Source organism: Epinephelus moara, chromosome 19 (assembly GCF_006386435.1).
Source record: "Epinephelus moara isolate mb chromosome 19, YSFRI_EMoa_1.0, whole genome shotgun sequence".
Taxonomy (NCBI): Eukaryota; Metazoa; Chordata; class Actinopteri; order Perciformes; family Serranidae; genus Epinephelus; species Epinephelus moara.
The window spans coordinates 11,856,891-11,875,814 of NC_065524.1; the positions used below are offsets into that span (position 1 = coordinate 11,856,891).

Below are 18,924 nucleotides of genomic sequence, written 5' to 3' on the forward strand. Positions count from 1 at the left end.
GACCCCTGTTTCTATGTTGTTGGGTTACATAAAGAGGGTTTGTCATTGGGAGAAATCATGTGGTTTAGCACTGACATCCCCCCTCAGAGAAAAAAACAACTGCAGTCTTGCACAAAAAAAGAAAAAACAGCATGAAAAGGCAGAGCTAGCCAGCAGCTCATACAGTCTGAAGGAGGGAACAACGTGTTCCATGACCCAGGGCAGGAGAGAGGGAGAGAGTGAGGGAGGAAGGAGGGGCAGAGGAGTGAGACAGATGGAAAGAGAGTGGGAAAAAAAGTGAGAAAAGGTAGGGAGAGAAGGAGCGAAGCAGCATGAATGAGTGCCATACAAACAGAGAGTTTGAAAATACACGGGAGGATCATGGGGAGCGGGAGGAGCATGGAGACAGATGCAAAGCTGCTGCTTTAATGGAGCTTGTTAGGAAGTTACAAAACTGATGCAAGAGGCCTGGAAAGACAGACAGACACCTTTTCCATGTGTTCAGTTTGACAGTGAAAGCACTGTAAGAGAGGGGTGTTGATTTCTGTGACATCCCTCAAACCTGTCAGGGCAAAATGAAATTTACAAGTGATGACTCCTAACTTCCAGGGAAACTTCACATCTAATAGAAATCAGTGTTATTAGGGTTCAAAACAAACTTTTACAACCTGAAAAGTAGGCCGCTTTAGTGGCATGATCTGTCTTAATATCCTGCACACTTTCAACAGCTGCTCATACAAATAAACCGCATTACAGTTCAATTTTGGACAACTGGAATATTGTTAAAATTGTAACGATAATTGATGTCATCTATCATTCTCTACTTGGTTCTATCAGGACAAACAACAGTATGTCTTCATGATCAATAGCCTGAACGACACAGATACTCAATTTAGACAGTGTGTACATAGTTTACACTTAAGGCCTTGCATTAAAGCAGACTGTAGCAGATACCATAGGGCTCTATGCCACTTTAATGCTTTGGTATTTAGTCTGAATGGTGCTGAGGATCTGTCTCTCTCCATCAGCCTTGCGCACTGCAGAGGCTTACACCACTGGAGGAAAGCGCAGACCTGCAGTGGCTCGTGCCTGAGATTTATAGGGCTTTTGCTGCCGAGCTCCCCGCACTGTCCAGGGAGGAAGGGAATACGTACACTGGCAGCATTTTCCAGCCTCAACAGCGCTGTTTACAGACAAACGATAGGCAGAGTGCCTCGTGGGCTACGCAGGCAAACCAATGAGCTCATGCAGGACAGAGTCTTTCCTGTATTGGAGGCCAGCAGTTTGACTCATACGGAGAGAAACAGTTACCTCAACAGCAACCTGACAACGGTTTGTCAAATTTCCATAAAAACAAAGACAGTGAACTGCACTACTTAACCAGCAAACTGCCACCTAAAAATAGCATTAGGCTATTAGCTAGGAGTTACTGGCTAGCTGTTTCCAGTCTTTCTGCTTAGCTAACTTGCTGCTGACGGTAGCTTCATATGTACCACACAGACAGACATTTCGGGAAACACACTTATTTGCTTTCTTGGCAAGAGTTAGATTTGACACTGTAATTCTGTATATATGAGGCCGGTTAGCTTAGCACAGCATTAAGACTGGAAATGGGGAAACAGCTAGCCTTGCTAAGCCCAAACATGAAGCTAACGAATTAATATGTTACAGCTAACAAACGGTTTCCCTGTTTCCAGTCTTTGTGCTAAGCTATCTTGCTGCTGACAATAGCTTCATATTTACCATAGAGTGCCCCAGGAATGAGTAAGCATTTTGGCACCCCTGGTTTCCTCGCCTCAAAGTCCATGGGTTTTTGGTTAGATGTCTGAAATAGGGTTAACACAAGCTTATGTGACTTTGATGTTTCGTTCTTCGACATAAAATACGTCAGTAAATACCCAAGTTTGATGCTTTTAAGAAGTGCCTAAATGAGACTACAGAACATCACACAAAACACGGCTTTACTGCCTTGTTGTGGTGGCGACGTTAGTCATGCAACTGTGGTGTAATTCCGTAATAGTGTAATGTTAGCTTTTTATTTCTGGTGATTGCATTTAGGCTTCAAAACTCATAAAAGCGGTGTTCATTTGTGATGCTTACCTGGCTGAATAAATCGTTTAAGTATCATAAACGTCTGTTTGCCACAGAGCTTCTTTTCTGCAATATACAAAATCTAATGGAAAAAACCCATTGGATTTTTGATGAGGGAACCAGGACGACGCTAACTTTCGCGTCAGCCTACAGAAAAAAGTTATCCCTGGAGCACTCTATACAGACATGAAAGTGGTATCGATTCTCTTAGCTAACTCTTGGCAATGAAGTGAATGAGCCTCTTCCCCAAAATGTCAAATGATTCCTTTAAGTGCTTTCCACATCATGAAAATCAAATACAATGTGTCAGAATTCAATGCAGAGCAGCTTCCAGAAAAGGCTCTCAATGTCTTCTGAGTTATGAACCCAGATGGTCTGAATGGTCTAAAAATACCCTCCTGAGTGAAAGTAATGCACTGGTACCTGGTGCGAGCTGATACTTTACTTTTCGACATACCACACTTGTACAGAAGTCCCACATTGCTATCCTCTTCTCTCCATTACCTCATCAGCTGAGAGTTGTGTTGACTTTGCTGAAATCCAGTCCATGATGACTAGATAAACTGAGCGAGCGTGGTCACAATGTGCATCCCTTTGGCTTTAATAGTGACATTTAAATCCTGGCTTATCTTTTCATACTCAGACATGTGTCTGCAGATTTAGTTCACGCAGGCGAGGGCACGGACATGTTTGATCCCAGTGACCACAGTGACTGAGGAATAAATCAGCCACTTGCTATTAGAGAAACATGGGGGCAAACAAGAGGGAGAGAAAAAAATAGAATTACTGCCTTGCTATTGTCTGCCTCTGCCAATCAGTCAGGTTCCAGTTTACATCCAGATTCATATGTAGCCATGACAGTAGACAGTGCTTCAAATATAAATGTTGCTGCAATGATGCGACAAATTCTTAAACTTGGATGCTTCACACACATCTTCAACTGAGTAGATGATCTATACAATCAACACTGTTTCAAAGTGGGCACCCAAGATTAGTGTCACCAACGCAGTATCTGACCGAATGTCTCCCCTTCTGCTCCTCAGTGATATTTTAGCAGAACATTAAAGTGCCACAGTAAAGCTGACCTTTGACCTTTTGAATTCAAAATGTCAACACTTCTTCATTTCATCCTATTAAACATTTGTGTGAAATTTCGTCATACTTGGCGCATGAATTCTTGAGTTATGGCCAAAAAACCTGTGAAGTCACAGTGACCTTTGACCACCAAAATCTAATCAGGTCGTCACTGAGTCCAAATGGATGTTTGTGCCAAATGTGAAGAAATTCTGTCAAGGCGTTCCTGACATATTGCATTCATGAGAATGGGACGGACGTGAGGTCACAGTGACCTTGACCTCTAACAACCAAAATCTGATCATTCATCTTTTAGTCCACATGAACATTTATGTCAAATCTGAGGAAATTCCCTTAAGGTGTAGAGATGTTGCTTTCATGAAAATGGGACAGACAAATGGATGGACAACCCAACAACTTAATGCCTCCAACCACGGCTGTCACCGCTGTGGAGGCATAAAAATGCCTTAATAGCTGTAAACACACACATCGGCCTGCTCCAAAAGTCTGGGGGTCGTTGAGAGCATAGAAGAAGTCAACCCTCCATGTACAGTACATCTATCCCATGAGGGTAGAGAGAGAAAAAGAAATCTGCAGGGGGTTGTAACTCTGCCACAAAATGTAAACAGACTGACTGCTGACAGCAGAAGAAGAAGAAGGCTTGGCAGGATGGATGGAGGGAGACACAAACATCTGCTCTCCTAAAAACAAACACAGGCCTTGAGGCTTTGGAGCAATTGGCAGCTAGTCAGTGATAGAGTAGAGGAGGGGTGAAATCAGGCGTCGCTAATCATCTCAATTTGAAGAAGTCACTAGCTGGATATAATCCCAGCACGAGGGTGAAAAGATAAATCGAAGCCTCAGTAATGCAGTAAGATGTAATACTGCGATTGTTGCCACTGCAGCACTTCTCTGCTGACATTATTTCAGCCGTGCTGCCTTCATGTTATATGGAAAAGAGAAAATAGGGAATTCTGTTCTGTACATTTTGCTTCACCACATCATAAAAAAAGCTAATAATGACTAGGTTGTGGTCAGGAACAAACAGCTGTAAACTGCTGAAGCCTTCAAACAAGTGTGACGCACTGTTATTGCAGCATGACGTGAGCATTAGCATTTGTAGCAGTTTACAGCTCCCAGCGCTCAGGCTCCAGCGTACTGACAGCATCACCTCCTCCTCCTCCTCCTTCAATCCCCAATCACAGACACAAATAGCTCCCTAAAATTTCAAGCTCATTGGCAACAACAGTGATGACAGCGTTGGGCAATAGGAGCAGCTGTGAGCGACAGCACCATGGTGACCAGAGCTTATTGGGCCCACTTATTGGTGTCAATTTAAAGCAGCATTAAAGGATTTTTGACCAACTGGGGGCATCAGAACAAGTAAATACAACATTGACATATTATCTTCTCATAAATTGAAAGTGCTAGCAAGCAGTTGCCTGTTTACACATCCAACAGACACATTAGCATTCACTTAGATTCACGTTTCTGGCCACCTAATGAATGCACATACACTATTTATACTCCCTTAAAGGGATACTTTGCATATTTTCAACCAGCTTTGTACCATAACAATATGTATAGTTTGTGTAAATGAACTGTAGTAAACCTGCTTCCATCTCAACAGCACCCAGATCTCCCTGCTCATCTCTCACCCATTGTTTGCTGGCTTTAAGGCTGTTGCTCAGACTACAGATTGTACTTCCGCACCTTTGTATGCCTGTCACCATTGACAGAAAAAGTATAAAAGCGGATCGAGACGCAGATCAAACTAGGCAGTGCTGATCAAATACAAACTAAGATTCTGTTACTGCATTGCCTATTTCTCACCTAAAATGTCTCTAGAAACATATTTTAGTGCACTGTTTAGCTGTAATACAAGAATTTGTGAACCAGAAGCTGGCATCATACGGTTTCCTGTATTGTAAAATTGGAGGCTGAAAAACACTGAGATCAACGTAAACAGTGCTGATCAAATGTGATGCAAGATTACGTTACCACGTTAACTATTTCTCACCAAAACATTTTCAGAAACATATTTTAGCTAACTTTTCAGCTGTTATTCGAGTGTGTTAGCCAGCTGCCAAATTGTTTCCTGTGTCAAAACGGATAAGCTGCATTATGTCTTCTGCTAGCGGGAGCGGTTATTGGTCCAGTGCGGCACAGTGCATTCTGTAGTTGTAGGTTTTCTACATCTTAAGCAAAAGCAAATGCCACAGCCGTTTATCTCTGTTTTCCCTGGTGATATAGCACCAATTTAAGAAGTATGTGCATCTTTCTACTGCATACACAGCTTAGTTTCATGAAGAAACTAGTTTTCCAGCAGTGAAATGCATCTCTAAGCTCAGCTTTGCTCTCCTCGAACTTCTAAGAATAATATCTGGCTCTTCAGTGGTTACATGCTCCACTTTATTCTCTGGCTAGCAGCTAACTTTATCATTGGCGCTGGGTGAGCAGTGTACAGTAGGTTCATCAGAGCTCTTTTGCTGAAAATAGCTGCCTGCTGTGACTGGAAATGAGCTTGATAAGAATAGTGAGGGTGAACCAAACCAGTAAAGTTATGGGCCAAAGAAAATCTTGCAAAGGAATGAAACAAAATATATCATGAATGAAGACAAGATAAAGAGGAATGAACCTCCCCTGCTCTGTCAAAAATAGACTATTTTCCCTCAGCAAAAAAGAAAACATAAAATTCATGTTGTTAAATACCCTGCATTATCATGGTATCACCTCTAGCTTCACAAACGGAAAAGTTGCAGATGGATAATGGATGATAATGTACATGAGAGAATCATACAAAGTTGTGAAAACATAAGAGCATTGAGCAAAGTCAGTTAATCCCTGTTCCTACTTCCTCGCTAAGTCGTCAGTCCTCTCCGAGTACCAAAGGAGTCCTTGCCTGCCCCTAAAGTCGGACTGAGCCACATGATGAGTCATCCCTAAACCCAAACACTTACGGAACTGTACAGACACACATCGCTGGCGGTTTAATGCGAAGCAGGACGGAAAGTGACAGCTATCTTCCATTCAGTCAAACTTGGACGGACATTTAACACGAGGAGAGGCCGATGACCTCTTGATGCGAATCCAACATCTGTAAATCAGCCGTCACACAGTCCACATGACTGCGCGACACACTCACATACACAAATGCAGATGTGCACTTGCTGTCAACCCTGAAGCTATTAGTGCTAACAACTCTGTCACCAGGCATCTGCCCAAGCTCAGTTGCCAGTTAATATGGAGAGTGTGATATAAACAGGACATTTAAGCAGTTTCCCTTGGAGTTTAGGAGTGGGGAGGTTTAAATTAGAGTGCAAGCTGAATTCTACACAGATCACTAGTCCCACATGTCTCCTCCCCTTACATGGCGGCATCCTCCACCCGCCGTAAGCTCATTCATTCCCCTAAAAGGATGCTGCATTTTTCCTCTTGGCTTTGGATATTAGTAGAGTCAAGCCTTTTCAAAATAATCCTCCCAAGCTAAAAAAAAAAGGGATGTTGAAAAATGAGAGTGGGGGAAAAACTGGCAGAGATTTTCGCAGGTCCTCCAGATGCAGCGTATTACCATCTGCCTACGGAATGTCAGTTATTTCCAGAGCGTCTTTAATAGCTTTCCTAATATGACACACAGCAGCTCCCGGGCCAGAGGGAGTGATGCAGAGGCTTGGAAGAGCTACTCTGATCACCTGCCTGAAAATGACACCCGAGAGGCTGCGCAGAAAGCAGAAAAACTTTTACACTCCTCAGGTACTCATTCAAGCAAACAGCTCTGGGGTCAAAACTCCCAGTGGCCAGTTATGGAGTCATTATACACTCTGTGTGTGTCTCTAGGAGACAACTACAGGGGGTCACTCAGATAAACAGACACCTCCATGCTTACCCAGCATGAGCCACGAATTCTGGGTAACATGATTCTTTACAAAACTAAAATGGCGATGCACCCAAGGTGATATTTATTGGTGTAGACTTTGATGTCTGGTGGGAAACTGCAGCTTATACTCTGAGAAGCTGTTGTTACCTTTAGGTGGGAAGTAGGATTTGCTCTCAGCTTTGTGGGGCCAGTCTACCACCAGGTGCCCATAGCGACGGAAACTGTTGGTAATTTCATCTGTAAAAAATAAAGAAAACAGAAGAAAAACAGACTTGAATGTTGTTTTCATGACATGATCAGACATCATTCATGGTTGTTCATGTAATATGCATATGAAGGACTCTACGCAGAGCAACACTCAGTGCTGAGACAGGCACAGTTTCTATTTTTTGCTGTGTTCCTGCTGCAGTCGTAGCCACTGCATTAAACAGGAACACAGGCCGGGCACATCCCGTCTGCACTGGGCTGTGGAAACTCATGAATTTTTCAACCAGTTAAGTATTGTGCATCATGTTTCATATTCATATTAACGTCAAACTCTTTGGAATGCCCCAGAGATTGTGGAAACAATTACATCATATATTATATCCATCACTGGTAGTAGTTAAACTAAAGCATTGCAAGTGACTTAAGAATCTAGTTTTTGAGAGTTAAGTGTTAGCTATATGGACATTTTTCTGAGGCATGTTTAGGCTGAAGTTTCTGAGATTTGGCTCTGTTCTAGACAACAAATGACTCACTGAGTGTAAGTTTTAAATTGTACAGCAAACAGGGATAAATTCAGGGTATTTAATAGAAGCTTACAGTGGCTAAATTGTGGGTAAACGTAGTATCACCAATAAGTACTGCCAACGTTCCCCTTAAAGAATACGTCTACTTTTTGGAAATACACATATTTGCTTTTTTGAGTTCGATGAGATGGTCAATACCACTCTCATGTCTGCACAATCATCGAATCCTCAGTAGTGAGGGAATGACCCGCCCTCGCATTTCTGTGATTGGCTAGTACTTGTTGCTTTCGTTGGTTAGATTGGTTAGGTTTAGACAAGAGAAATGGGTTTGGTTAGGGTTAGGGTAAGAATGTCAGGGTAAGCCAATAAGAGGCAGAGTAAGGCGAGCCATTCCTTGGCTATCCTAGGATTCGGAAATTTGCGCACAGTAAATGTGAGCCACCAGGTGGCTAGCTTAGCATAGCACAAAGACTGGAAACATGGGGAAACAGCTCGCCTGGCTCTGTCCAAAGGTAACAAAAATATGTCTTGTTTGTTTAGTCCAAACAACTATAAAAACAGAATGCTCTGGCATTACGTAGGTTATATGCCAGACTGTGTCTTAGGGGTAGTTTGTAGTCTTTGTGCTAAACTAAGCTAACCAGCTGCTGGAAGTGCTTCATAGCTTCATTTTTTATGCACACACGAGAGTAGTTCAGTCTCCTCATTTAAAGTCCAGATGAAACAGCTTTTCAAGCGTATCAAGCCTCAGTATCGTGACTTATTTCTGAGTTGCTCAGTGGCACATGGAGCCAAAAAAGTTTGACTTCCCAGGTGTGAAATTACCCAGATCTTTCGCATCAGTGGCCCATGGAGGGGGTGCACTAGAGACGTTGCCGGCGGAGCTAGTAACTTTCGGATTAGCCGCCTGCTAACCTGAATGGGGATAAAATGATTTAATCATGTGGCTTCTCTAGACTTTTAAAATGTTATCAGACCAAATAAATCAAATCCTGTTAGTGAAATGAGTCATTTCACAGGGGTTGCGATGCTGAAAAATAGGTTATCTACTGATTTATAGATGTTTCTTTCCCAATGTAAGTGTGTAGGAAAAAAGTCTTCTTGGGCTCAATGGCATCATGTGACAGGTCCAGAAGTTGTAGTTGCACGGTCTGGCCACCATGTCAAATTAACATCAAAGTCTGGCGCACTTCCTGGGGGCCTGGCTATAACATTAGGAGGAACTTTGTTTGATCATTGAAAAGTGGGTGTGTCATAACAAATATGTTCACCAATGAGATAGCAGTATCTGTCAGGGAGAGAGAGATGAAGCCTATATCATATGCTCTAAGGAGTTGCTGAAGCGCTCAACTGTAAAATGACTTGTGCGTAATCTGGACCTGTCACAGATACTTTCCTAAACGTTAATCAATTCTAGCCAGCAGGCCCGTTACCACGATATTTTGGGGGAACAGAGCAAAGTTTAAGGTGGCAAACATCTATTTATTTATTTATTTATTTATTGGCATTTTTTATTTTTGTGATCTAAAAGGGTTAAAAAGGCATTTTTCATTTCATCTCGACTTTACCTCTTGGCAAGAAATTGAATAAGTGTATTTCCTAAAATGTTGAACTATTCCTTTAACTTTGATAGCCTGTCAAAAGTTTGTTCTTTGGTTAGAGGTTATTGGTGTAAAAGCCTTAAATTGTACAGCAAACCCAGACTTTTCATCACAGTTTTGCAGTGTCTTCACAGTGTGATAAATTAATATCCTCAACAAGGGGTGTCAAGGTGCCCTTAAGTGAGGCTCAAGCACTTCAGTGTTACTTTTAGTGGCAAACAGCCAAAGACAAAGACGGCACTGAGAGGCTTCCAGGTGTGAGTGCTCTATACATTAAGTATCAGTATAAATCTGCAGCAGGGAGGAGCTGAAAAAAGAAACTCTAAGTTAAGTGAAAACTTTTCTTGTGGTGCATAACTGAAAAACAGTCCTTTACCTTCATCTATGTCAGGGGGGAGGCCTCCGACAAAGACCTTCCTGGAGTAGCGCTCCATCCTCTCTCCGTTCTGACAGCGGGTAGGCGAGTTCAGCCCCGGGGTCAAGGAGGGGTCACCGTGACCGTCGTCGAGGAAACCATCTTCGAAGGGAAAAAGACAGGAACGACCTGGGAGGAGAGGAAGAGAGAAGGACACCAGGAAGAGAGGCAAGGATAACAGGGGAGGACAGAGAGGTACAAGAGTGTGAAGTAAAAAGGGAAGGAGAGTGTGAGAGATGAATTAATGAATTATTAACATCTGGAAACCATTACTGTAGCAGAATCAGTTGGGATAGTGAAATTATCCACATCAGTTTGCTTAAACTCTGAAAAACAAAGTGAAATGATCATTTGTTTTCTTCAACCTCTGAACACATCCACATATTTCTGACTCTTTTTTGATAAGGATCATATTTTCATTTGGTGAGGTGACTTCGAGGCTACAATGTCAATTGGAAATCCAAATTGGGGAATTGTTTTTCCCCACAAGTAAAATTTGTTTAGAACATTCAGGGTTTTTTTTTTTCAAAGGACCCTGTGAAAAAATACACCATATGGCCAAAAGTATGTGGACCACCATTAATCAATGATTGTATATGAAGATGGACGACATGTTTCCACTGCCATCTTGCATTGATTATGTAATTTGGAGCCAGAGTCTACGCAGTAGCAATTGGGAAGTTGAGTTGCAGTTACTGATGGGCAGGAAGCCCATACGCCTGTCCAGCCCGATCACGTGCAGCACCATTGATCGCGAGCACACTGAATGACACACAGAGCTGTCAATCATGACGTCACACCCCTTTTTTATAGCGTCACATAACTAATTAAAACTAAACTTTTCAGAAAAATTAACACTTGAGCACACATCAGCTTAATAAGAACTACTTAAAATGACAGAAACAATCTAATTTATTTGACTTGCACTTTGATTATTTTTGTTTGGCCCATTTCCCATCCGTTAACGTGGAGGGGGCGGGGTTTATGACCTGTAATGCAGCCAGCCACTAGATGTTGTGGGGAGCTGTCATGTTGTCTATCCTCTATACCATAAACGTACAATGATTCTCAGGTTCCAAGTCTTGTGGAAAGATGTGTGTAATGTCTGGGTGTCCACATACTTTTGGCTATGGTGTATATCAAATTTTAATTATGATATCATAATGTCATCTTGGGAACCTCGTGGTGACTCCCGCTCCTAAGCCTCATTAAAATACCAGGCTTCCAGACCTGTAAGCAACATGCTGAACTGCAGCACTTAATGAGAACAGAGAGACTGTTGATCAGTCAGTAATGAGCCTGGTTACGGTATTCTCTCTCTGTCGGACACATCATGCCCGCGGAAGTCTTTAACTATGGTTCCCACTACGAGGCTTCCACTGTTGCATTGTCTGAGCAATATTTAAGTGAATTTTCTGATTGTAGTGTTTCTTGTTCAAATGTAATTATGTACATTGTACGCAGCGGTGCCACATTTGTCTCTCTTTCTTTAGCAGGGTTTGATTGTTTAATAAATGTAGTAAAGAATCACATTTTTACACAGTAAGGAATACTGCACTTTCTGTCTCCTTCTACAGCTACAACACATAACCGCAGCCCGATCGTGCAGTGACCTTACAAATGTCACACAGCAGCTTTCCTCCTTGCTGAAGAAAGACAGAATTAGTCAAAAAAGCACATCAAATCAGAGATGAGCCACGTTGGCAGCACCCATCTTTGCCATTCAGATGATGAATCACTTCTGAGTCAGCGTACTCCTTCATGAAGCCCAACAGATGCATTTTGGAAGCACTCCAACCAAACATGCTGGAACATTTGAAAAGGTTTAGCGTTGGATTTGGTGGCAGCATCACGCTGCCGTTGCCTGGAGAAATGAGATGAGTCCATCCTTGCTGTACCAAATACTGTGAATAGACCATATGCTTTTTTCTGTTTGTTTGTTTTTAGAACTGTTGTTACTTTTCTCTCACATTTGGGTGTATTTGCAATACAACACACCTAATTTGCACAATAGTTCATATTATACACATTACAGGTAGAACACTGACTCAGAATAGAGAGAAAAGAAAATGAACTGATTTTTTTTCCCTCTCACCATCAAGCAAAACAAGATTCATAGAGACAGATTTGGTGGACCCTTGCCCAATGTTGATTAAATGCACAACATGGAAAACGGTGTCAAAATTAATATGATTTCATTCAATCACAGCACAGATGAAAAGCAGATAGTGACACCACACTAAGACCCCCCTCAGCCTCGGAGAGAGACACGGCCGGCATGGCAAGCAGAACCCCAGAGAAAATGCCACACGTTACCTCTTCTGCGGCCATAGCTCCGGGCTGCTTGTCAGCACAGTGGGGGGAGGAGAGACACAAGGAGAGACAGAGGGTTGGGGCAGGAACAAGGGCAGGAAAGAGATACAGAGACATGGGTTTTGTGGAAATAAACCAAAACCAGGAACATCTCTAAGGCAACAGAGGAACCACAGATGGCCACACCTAAGCCTCGGCAATGGGAGGAGGGCGATTATCACAGCCTGGCACCAGCCCACAGTAAACCTGCTGCACCTGCCTTGGCAACAAACGCATGCAGATGCTGGAAGTGGGGTGGGGAGAGGGAGCGCATAGGTGAAGTTTAGCCACGGAAATGGCTGAGATATTTAGCAGCATAATGCAACGCCCCATAGCCGGAGATCATAATCTCACTTTAATGAACCTACAATGGCTCGCGTTCGTGATAATCTTCTGTGAATATTCACCAATGAGGCCATAAAGCAGAGTGCTTGCAGGACTGAAGGTAGAGCAGGTTAGTCATTATCATGGCCTTGGTGAAATATTAAAAGTTGCTCTCAGGTCAGGTATGGCAGGCCAGATGCGAGTGGAAACTTCCCACAGGATAAGGAGAGGGTACGGAGGTGGCTGGCAGCCTCAGGGCTCCGTGAAGTGAGGATGACATGCAGAGAGGAGGTGGGCAGTTAAGAACAGGCTATGATGTCAGGGCTGAATGGATAAAAATCTATGGCAAGGCGAAGGTACAGCATTGTGATCATGTTTATCAGCTGGTCACATGTGACAGTTCTCCACATGATCTCGCTCTTATCTTTTAATGCTCCTTTCACTGCAGTGACTCAGATGAAATCTAAAGAAACTGTGCAAAGCTTATTTGCTTTTTCCTGAGCTTTCAACCATATTCCATGATCTCCTTCCCATATACAGCCAACTGTTATCATCTCACCTAAGGTCCAAGAAAACTGTCATTGCTAGTTTTAGACTGATATAGTCATTGCATGGCCAGCACCCACATTGTGTAATGTGCCTATCTGTGCAGCCATAGACATGTAGGTCTTGAACTGAGGTGTGGTCAGGTGCTTTGTGCTATATGAATAAACTTGATTTGATTTGATTGTTGGTGTATAGCTATTTTGAAGCAGCAGAAAGCAATCGTGCCACTGACCAACAAAAACCTGATCTAAAGTTGATGGCACAGTATTTTCCTGCTATATAAAAGGCGCACTATTCAGATAGTAAGATGTGCCTCCATAGAGAGCCGCTGTGTGCATTTGTGCACGAGGAGCAGCGTAACTTCACTGATTATTTCAGGAGCTAAAAGTTTATTTCTGTTTCCTCTGTCAAGTTTATGACTTTAGTTTTGTTGCTTAAATGTATGATGATATCTGTTGTAATGACATCCATGCTTTTTCTGCATTACTCAGAAAAACCGCTTGCTTCTCCAACTTGCCACCATGTAAACAGCCTGGTGTGCTTGGTGCAGGTGCTCCTGGCTCTTGATGGGTTGAATTCATGATACGCCCAAAACACACCTGAGTAATTAAGGGATTAAATGCAAGCTCTTTGCCCCTTGAGTCTTACGTTGTGCCAAAATTATGCACCGTTGAACTACAAAAAGTGGTTGGACACCCCCTAAATGGGTCCATAACCTCTAACAAAAAAAAAAAAAAAAAAAGCAGTGAATAGACCTTGAGTTCAGATTTTTTCTCAAAAGGAGATACTTTTTTCCCAGTTAGTCAAGGTTCACTTAATAGCCTTTTCCCACTTAATGCAACCACCTGTTAGCACATGACTACATTTCCACTTTTAGGTTGCGCAATGACATCTGTGCTATCTCCATGACAACTCCATCTACTAGGAAAGACCAGGATATTTACTTGAAAGCTCAGGAAAAAGCTAGTAATTGTACACTGGAGTGGCGACGTTATTTCCAGTTCATCAAAGTCCACTTAGCAGCTTTTTCCAAATGCATTTTACGGTCTTCTCCCCATAAACAACCACCTGTTATCAAGTTGCGAAAATTTCCATAGATCACGAGTTGGCAGCTGAATTATCTCCATGACACCTCAGCAAATGTACCGTGAGATGGATTCAAAAGCTCTAATTCACCTTGAGTTATTCCACTTCTTTCAAGATCAAAAATGAACTTTCACGCTACATACTACATCTTGTTTGAGGATTGCATTTCCCTAATCTCTGAAATCTTCCCACAAACAAGTTTAATGTCAATCTGCTGTGCTACGAATGCAAACCACACAGGAGGCAAAATGTGGCTTAAGACGGTACAAATTCAAACAAACAGCAGGAGGGGTAACAGTGCTAAAGAGATCCTCCTGCTCCTCTTAACCCATCAGTCACAAAGCAGACTTGTCGCCTCAAAAACCAATATGGGCCTTTGCATTGTGAGAGCCCCTTTGTGTGACTTGCCCTTCTGGCTTCTCTCTGAAAATATATTGTCTCTGAGCCTCTTCTCCTTTGCTATGTTTTCATTAAAAACGATCTGACTCTCCAATCCAAAGAAAACCTGGGCAGCCTCTCTGCAGCTTTGCCCTCTCGCCATCTAGCCTTGGCAGAAACAAAGTCACCTAGCAACCAGGATGACATGAAGAAAACGTTATGTGGGAAACCGTCAGATGCCCCAGTGAGGGAGAATGTGACCGATGAGGGAGAGGAGGAAAGGGAAAAATGAGGGTTAAGAATAAGTACTAACTTCAAACTGTGTGGTGTTTGGAAGAGAGAGAGAAAATGTTTGAAAGGAAGGGTGGGTGATTCCTCTGGGCATGATGAGTTTGAGGTCTCCTGCTCTGCTTGGCTTCAAAGCCTCAGACATTTCTACTAAGCTGTCAAGTGAACAACACCAATAAATCTGAAAAAAGGACCTAGGCATACTACTCTCCATCCTTTCTTCTTCACTTCAAGTGCTAACACCATCCGGAGAAAGTAGAGCCCTTACAGGTTCTCACAGCGTGAAGCCTCAAAGCTAATGGGACGAAATGAAGGAGAAACACTGAGTAAAACACTTTTAAGTTGAAACCAAAGCTTTCCTGTCTACACACATCACAAGCTACAGTGGAGAGAGCCAATTCTGACAGACTTGGAAGATCTGGGCAGATCTGTGCTTGCCTGAGTGTAATCCCATGACACAACAGTTTAACATCAATCTGGGACACGTTCTCCGAGGATATGAGTGATGAAAAGAACAAAATGAGGAAGAAGCACCAGTGTTGTCAAGATGTGATGCTAGAAACTGCTTCACCAAGAAAGTTTATTTTATGTTACATATCTTCTGCCTTTACCCGTTTTCATACCCTGTAGGCCAGCTGAACATGACCAGAGAGGAAACTAGGGCTTCGCTGATTTGGTTTGATCATCACTCGGTCCAGACATTCTTGATATTTTGCTGAGGTTTGGAAAAAAAAAAAGAAAAAAGGAAAACATGATTCCCCCTAAAAGGACTAGAGAACATGGCCAAACTAGAATTACCGCCTTTGGTTGTATCCCTCCGCCAAACAGTCAAGTTGAGGTTGCAGTTTACATCCGTGTCTGTCATGTAGCCATGACAACAGACAATGCTTTAAATATGAATGTTGCTGCAAAGACGCTACATATTCTAAAAAATGGATGCTTCACACACATCTACAGCCCGGCAGCACAGATGATGATGACTGTTTCAAGATGATCATCCAAGATTAGTGTCACCGGTGCAGCATCTCACCAAATGTCTCCCTGAGTAGTTGAATAATGGACAGTCAACATGATGTCACAGTGAAGCTGACCTTTTGGATATAAAATGTCATCACTTTCATTTTATCCTATTAGACATTTATGAGAAATCTGTCATGATTAGCAACAAATTCTTCAGTTTGTGAGGTCACAAAGACCTTGACCTTTGACCACCAATTTCTCTCATTGAAGAGAATTCAACCAAATGGACATTTTTGCCAAATTTAAAGAAATTCCCTAACAGCTTTCTTGAGGTATCAAGTTCACAAGAATGAGATGGACACAAGATCACAGTGACTTTGACCTTTGACTACCAAAAGTTCATCCTTGAATCCAAGTAGATGTTTGTGCCAAATCTCAGGAAATTCTCTCAAGCAGTTCTTAAGATATCATGTTCACAAGAATGAACAGATGGACGTAGGTATGGACGAATGACAGACACATGAAAACATAATGCCTATGGCCACACCTGTCGCCGGCGTGGAGGCATAAAAAGAAATTACGTCTCTGATCCCATCCGAAGACAAATAAAGAGCACTTGGAAGAGCCTGAGCCTGGAGAACTTTCTGGCATCCGTGTAGGAGCATATGATATAAAGACCTGATTTCTCTCTCTGGCTCATCTCCTGTCACTGTTGGTCATCTGCTGGCTGGTGGGACACTGGGGGGAATCTAGTCTTACATGCTGGGGTATTTTTGGAAGTGCTATTCACAGGTCAACTGTGCTTAGAGGTCTGTCCTAGGTTTACGGTGTCAGGGAATCCAGGCCTTAGCAAAGGGTAGGCAGGTGTGCCCAGTGCACACACACATGGGCCACTGTGGGTAGGGGGTATATGTGGTTCATGGGAACACACTACTAAAATACTTCCCATTCTTAATGCTGCAACACTTTCATCAGCAAAACCGAGACAATTCTGACGAATTCCAGATGGGGAAGAAGATGGCAAACACTACAATGAAATATGACTTACTGTTCAATGGCATTATGTGGTCTGCTCCAGGATGATGGAAGTTGAGGCCCATGCGTCCTGTTGAAGAAAAAAAGAAAAGATTTTACAAAAGAGGGAAAACCTGGAAATCACTGATAAAAGCCACCCTGTTGACAGACATTATATTTAATCTTCCACTCTACTGTTGGCGATGGGAAAATGCCAGCCGGGATGAAATGTTTAACATGAAATGAATCAACAACAAATTTACTCAACGTGATACAATGGCACAAAGGACGACCACAGACAACAGATGTAAAAAAATGAAGTGGAAATGTGCATTCCTTTGTTGTCACATATCTCATATGCACACACACACACACACACACACACAACAAAGGCAGCTATAAGGCTAGGAATCCAACAGAGCGTGCGTTCTGCTATGGTGACAATGTGTGCTTGTTACATGGGCCCATCTGTCAGGGCTTTTGTGGGCAGAGGTGTGGTGTGGGACGTCTAAATGCAAGTCTTCCTGGTTATCTCTGTCTCCATCATCCTATTCGTACAGGTGACAACATAAGCCGAGGCAGAAATAGCCTACCTGGTTTACAACAAAACATTGCAGTCCCACTGTCAACATTTGCTGTGGCAGCCGCAGAGGCACACCCTTTATCCCTAACCACTTAAAATTAGGGCCCTCTGTCAAAATCCGCCTACACCAATATTTTACTCAACACACAGCAAGCAAGCAGTCTACCTAGAGTCATTTAGATAGAAGGTGAAGCAACATTTTTACTGATACACATCGATATTTGACAAATACCCTTTGGGTTCATTGAAACAGCCTTTGTGAGCCTGCAACGTTAATACTGGAGTGGTGGTAAGGGGTTAAGATCGAGAGGGGGCATCTGCAATGGATATCTTGCTTTACTGCTAGTGCATGTTTCCCCATATGTAGCATGGACTTTGAGAGACCGACAGGCTGCGTGTTGCAAACTGCTATGGCGCAAACAAGATGACATGTCAAAAGTTTCCAAATTTGGACGCAGAAGACAGATACCGGGGACAGCAAGGGGGCCTCTTCCTGGCTTGCAAACAAGAGTGGAACTAGCAGTTAGACCTGGTTGAATACCAGAGAGGCAGGGTGGGAGGGAGGACAAGGGGGCGGCCACCCTGGGGCTCCACAGATGTGGATTTCCACACTCCTCTCAGCCAGTCAGAATCCAGGCAACAAGTAGGGCTTGAGGGCAAATAGAGTGCGGCAAGCCTATACATTCACACACGTTTGTTTGAACATGTGGATATGTGTCATGGCTGTCACATGCTCTTTGCTCATTTCAACTTATTATCATAAGGAAATGAACTTTTTGTTGGCAAAGACTAGCTGTACCCAAAAGGAGGCATATCCGTGTTGTGTCCTGACACTGAGGGTTTTTTTTTTTTTTTTAACTCTCTGTCATGTGTATTGGTAAATGTGTGGGTGGTTATTTGTTAAGGCCCAGACACACCAAACTGACATCAATAAATAGAGGAGACAAAGGCCGCCTGTTACATCATCTCACATTGCCTGTGTCTCAACCAAAAAGTTGCACTTGAACATACCACAAAGACTACAGCCAACGGCCAACTAGCACGTCCGTTCTGCACATGCATGATAGGAAATAACTCTCCATACCAGCATGCTGTGGTAGTCTGTATTCATCATGAGAAATCAGAAGACCAACAGAACGGATTCAATACTAGATAGCCGGTTAGCACATTAACAACACAACCCGATGTTGGAAGAACTGTGGACCAGCCAAAAATATCAAAAACAATTATAAACCGTTTCTGGTAAAAAGGTAAAAATAATCGTACCTAATTTAACACATTGGTTACGATTTCATGTCCTCTTGACTTCAGTCCTTTGTTCCCTTTCCTTACTTCGTTTTCTCTTCTGATCCACTGAGCTAAACTGCAGATCAGAGTGATTTCAGTCACTGACGGGCTCTGCTGCAAATTCAACACACATTAAAAGCCTCTGACAAGGGCCAACAAGGACCAGCAAGGGCCAATGAGGGCCGACAAAGGTCGAATAGTGCCAACAACAGTATAGGACACATCACAAAAACTAGGCTGGAAGACGCTCACCGACGGCCTGACATTGACCAGCGGCCGTAAGTTGGCTTGGTGTGTCAGGGTCTTGAGACAGAATCCCTTACAGCTCCAGAGCAGGC

The 18,924-nt window shown here is 42.9% G+C and overlaps 1 protein-coding gene across 9 annotated transcripts in view; it reads right to left on the reverse strand.

Annotated features, from left to right (window-relative positions):
* Nucleotides 1-18,924, reverse strand: part of cpeb3 (cytoplasmic polyadenylation element binding protein 3) — a 52,965-nt gene that overhangs the window by 13,476 nt on the left and 20,565 nt on the right. For 7 of the 9 annotated variants that reach the window (XM_050072089.1, XM_050072087.1, XM_050072090.1 and 4 more), the window contains 4 exons: nt 16,751-16,807; nt 12,085-12,108; nt 9,730-9,897; nt 7,169-7,258 (listed from right to left, as the gene is read on the reverse strand). In XM_050072089.1, the coding sequence (XP_049928046.1) occupies nt 7,169-7,258; nt 9,730-9,897; nt 12,085-12,108; nt 16,751-16,807 (339 nt within the window). The remainder of the gene's footprint in view (nt 1-7,168; nt 7,259-9,729; nt 9,898-12,084; nt 12,109-16,750; nt 16,808-18,924) is intronic. The other 2 variants (XM_050072082.1, XM_050072086.1) reach the window with 1 other exon arrangement.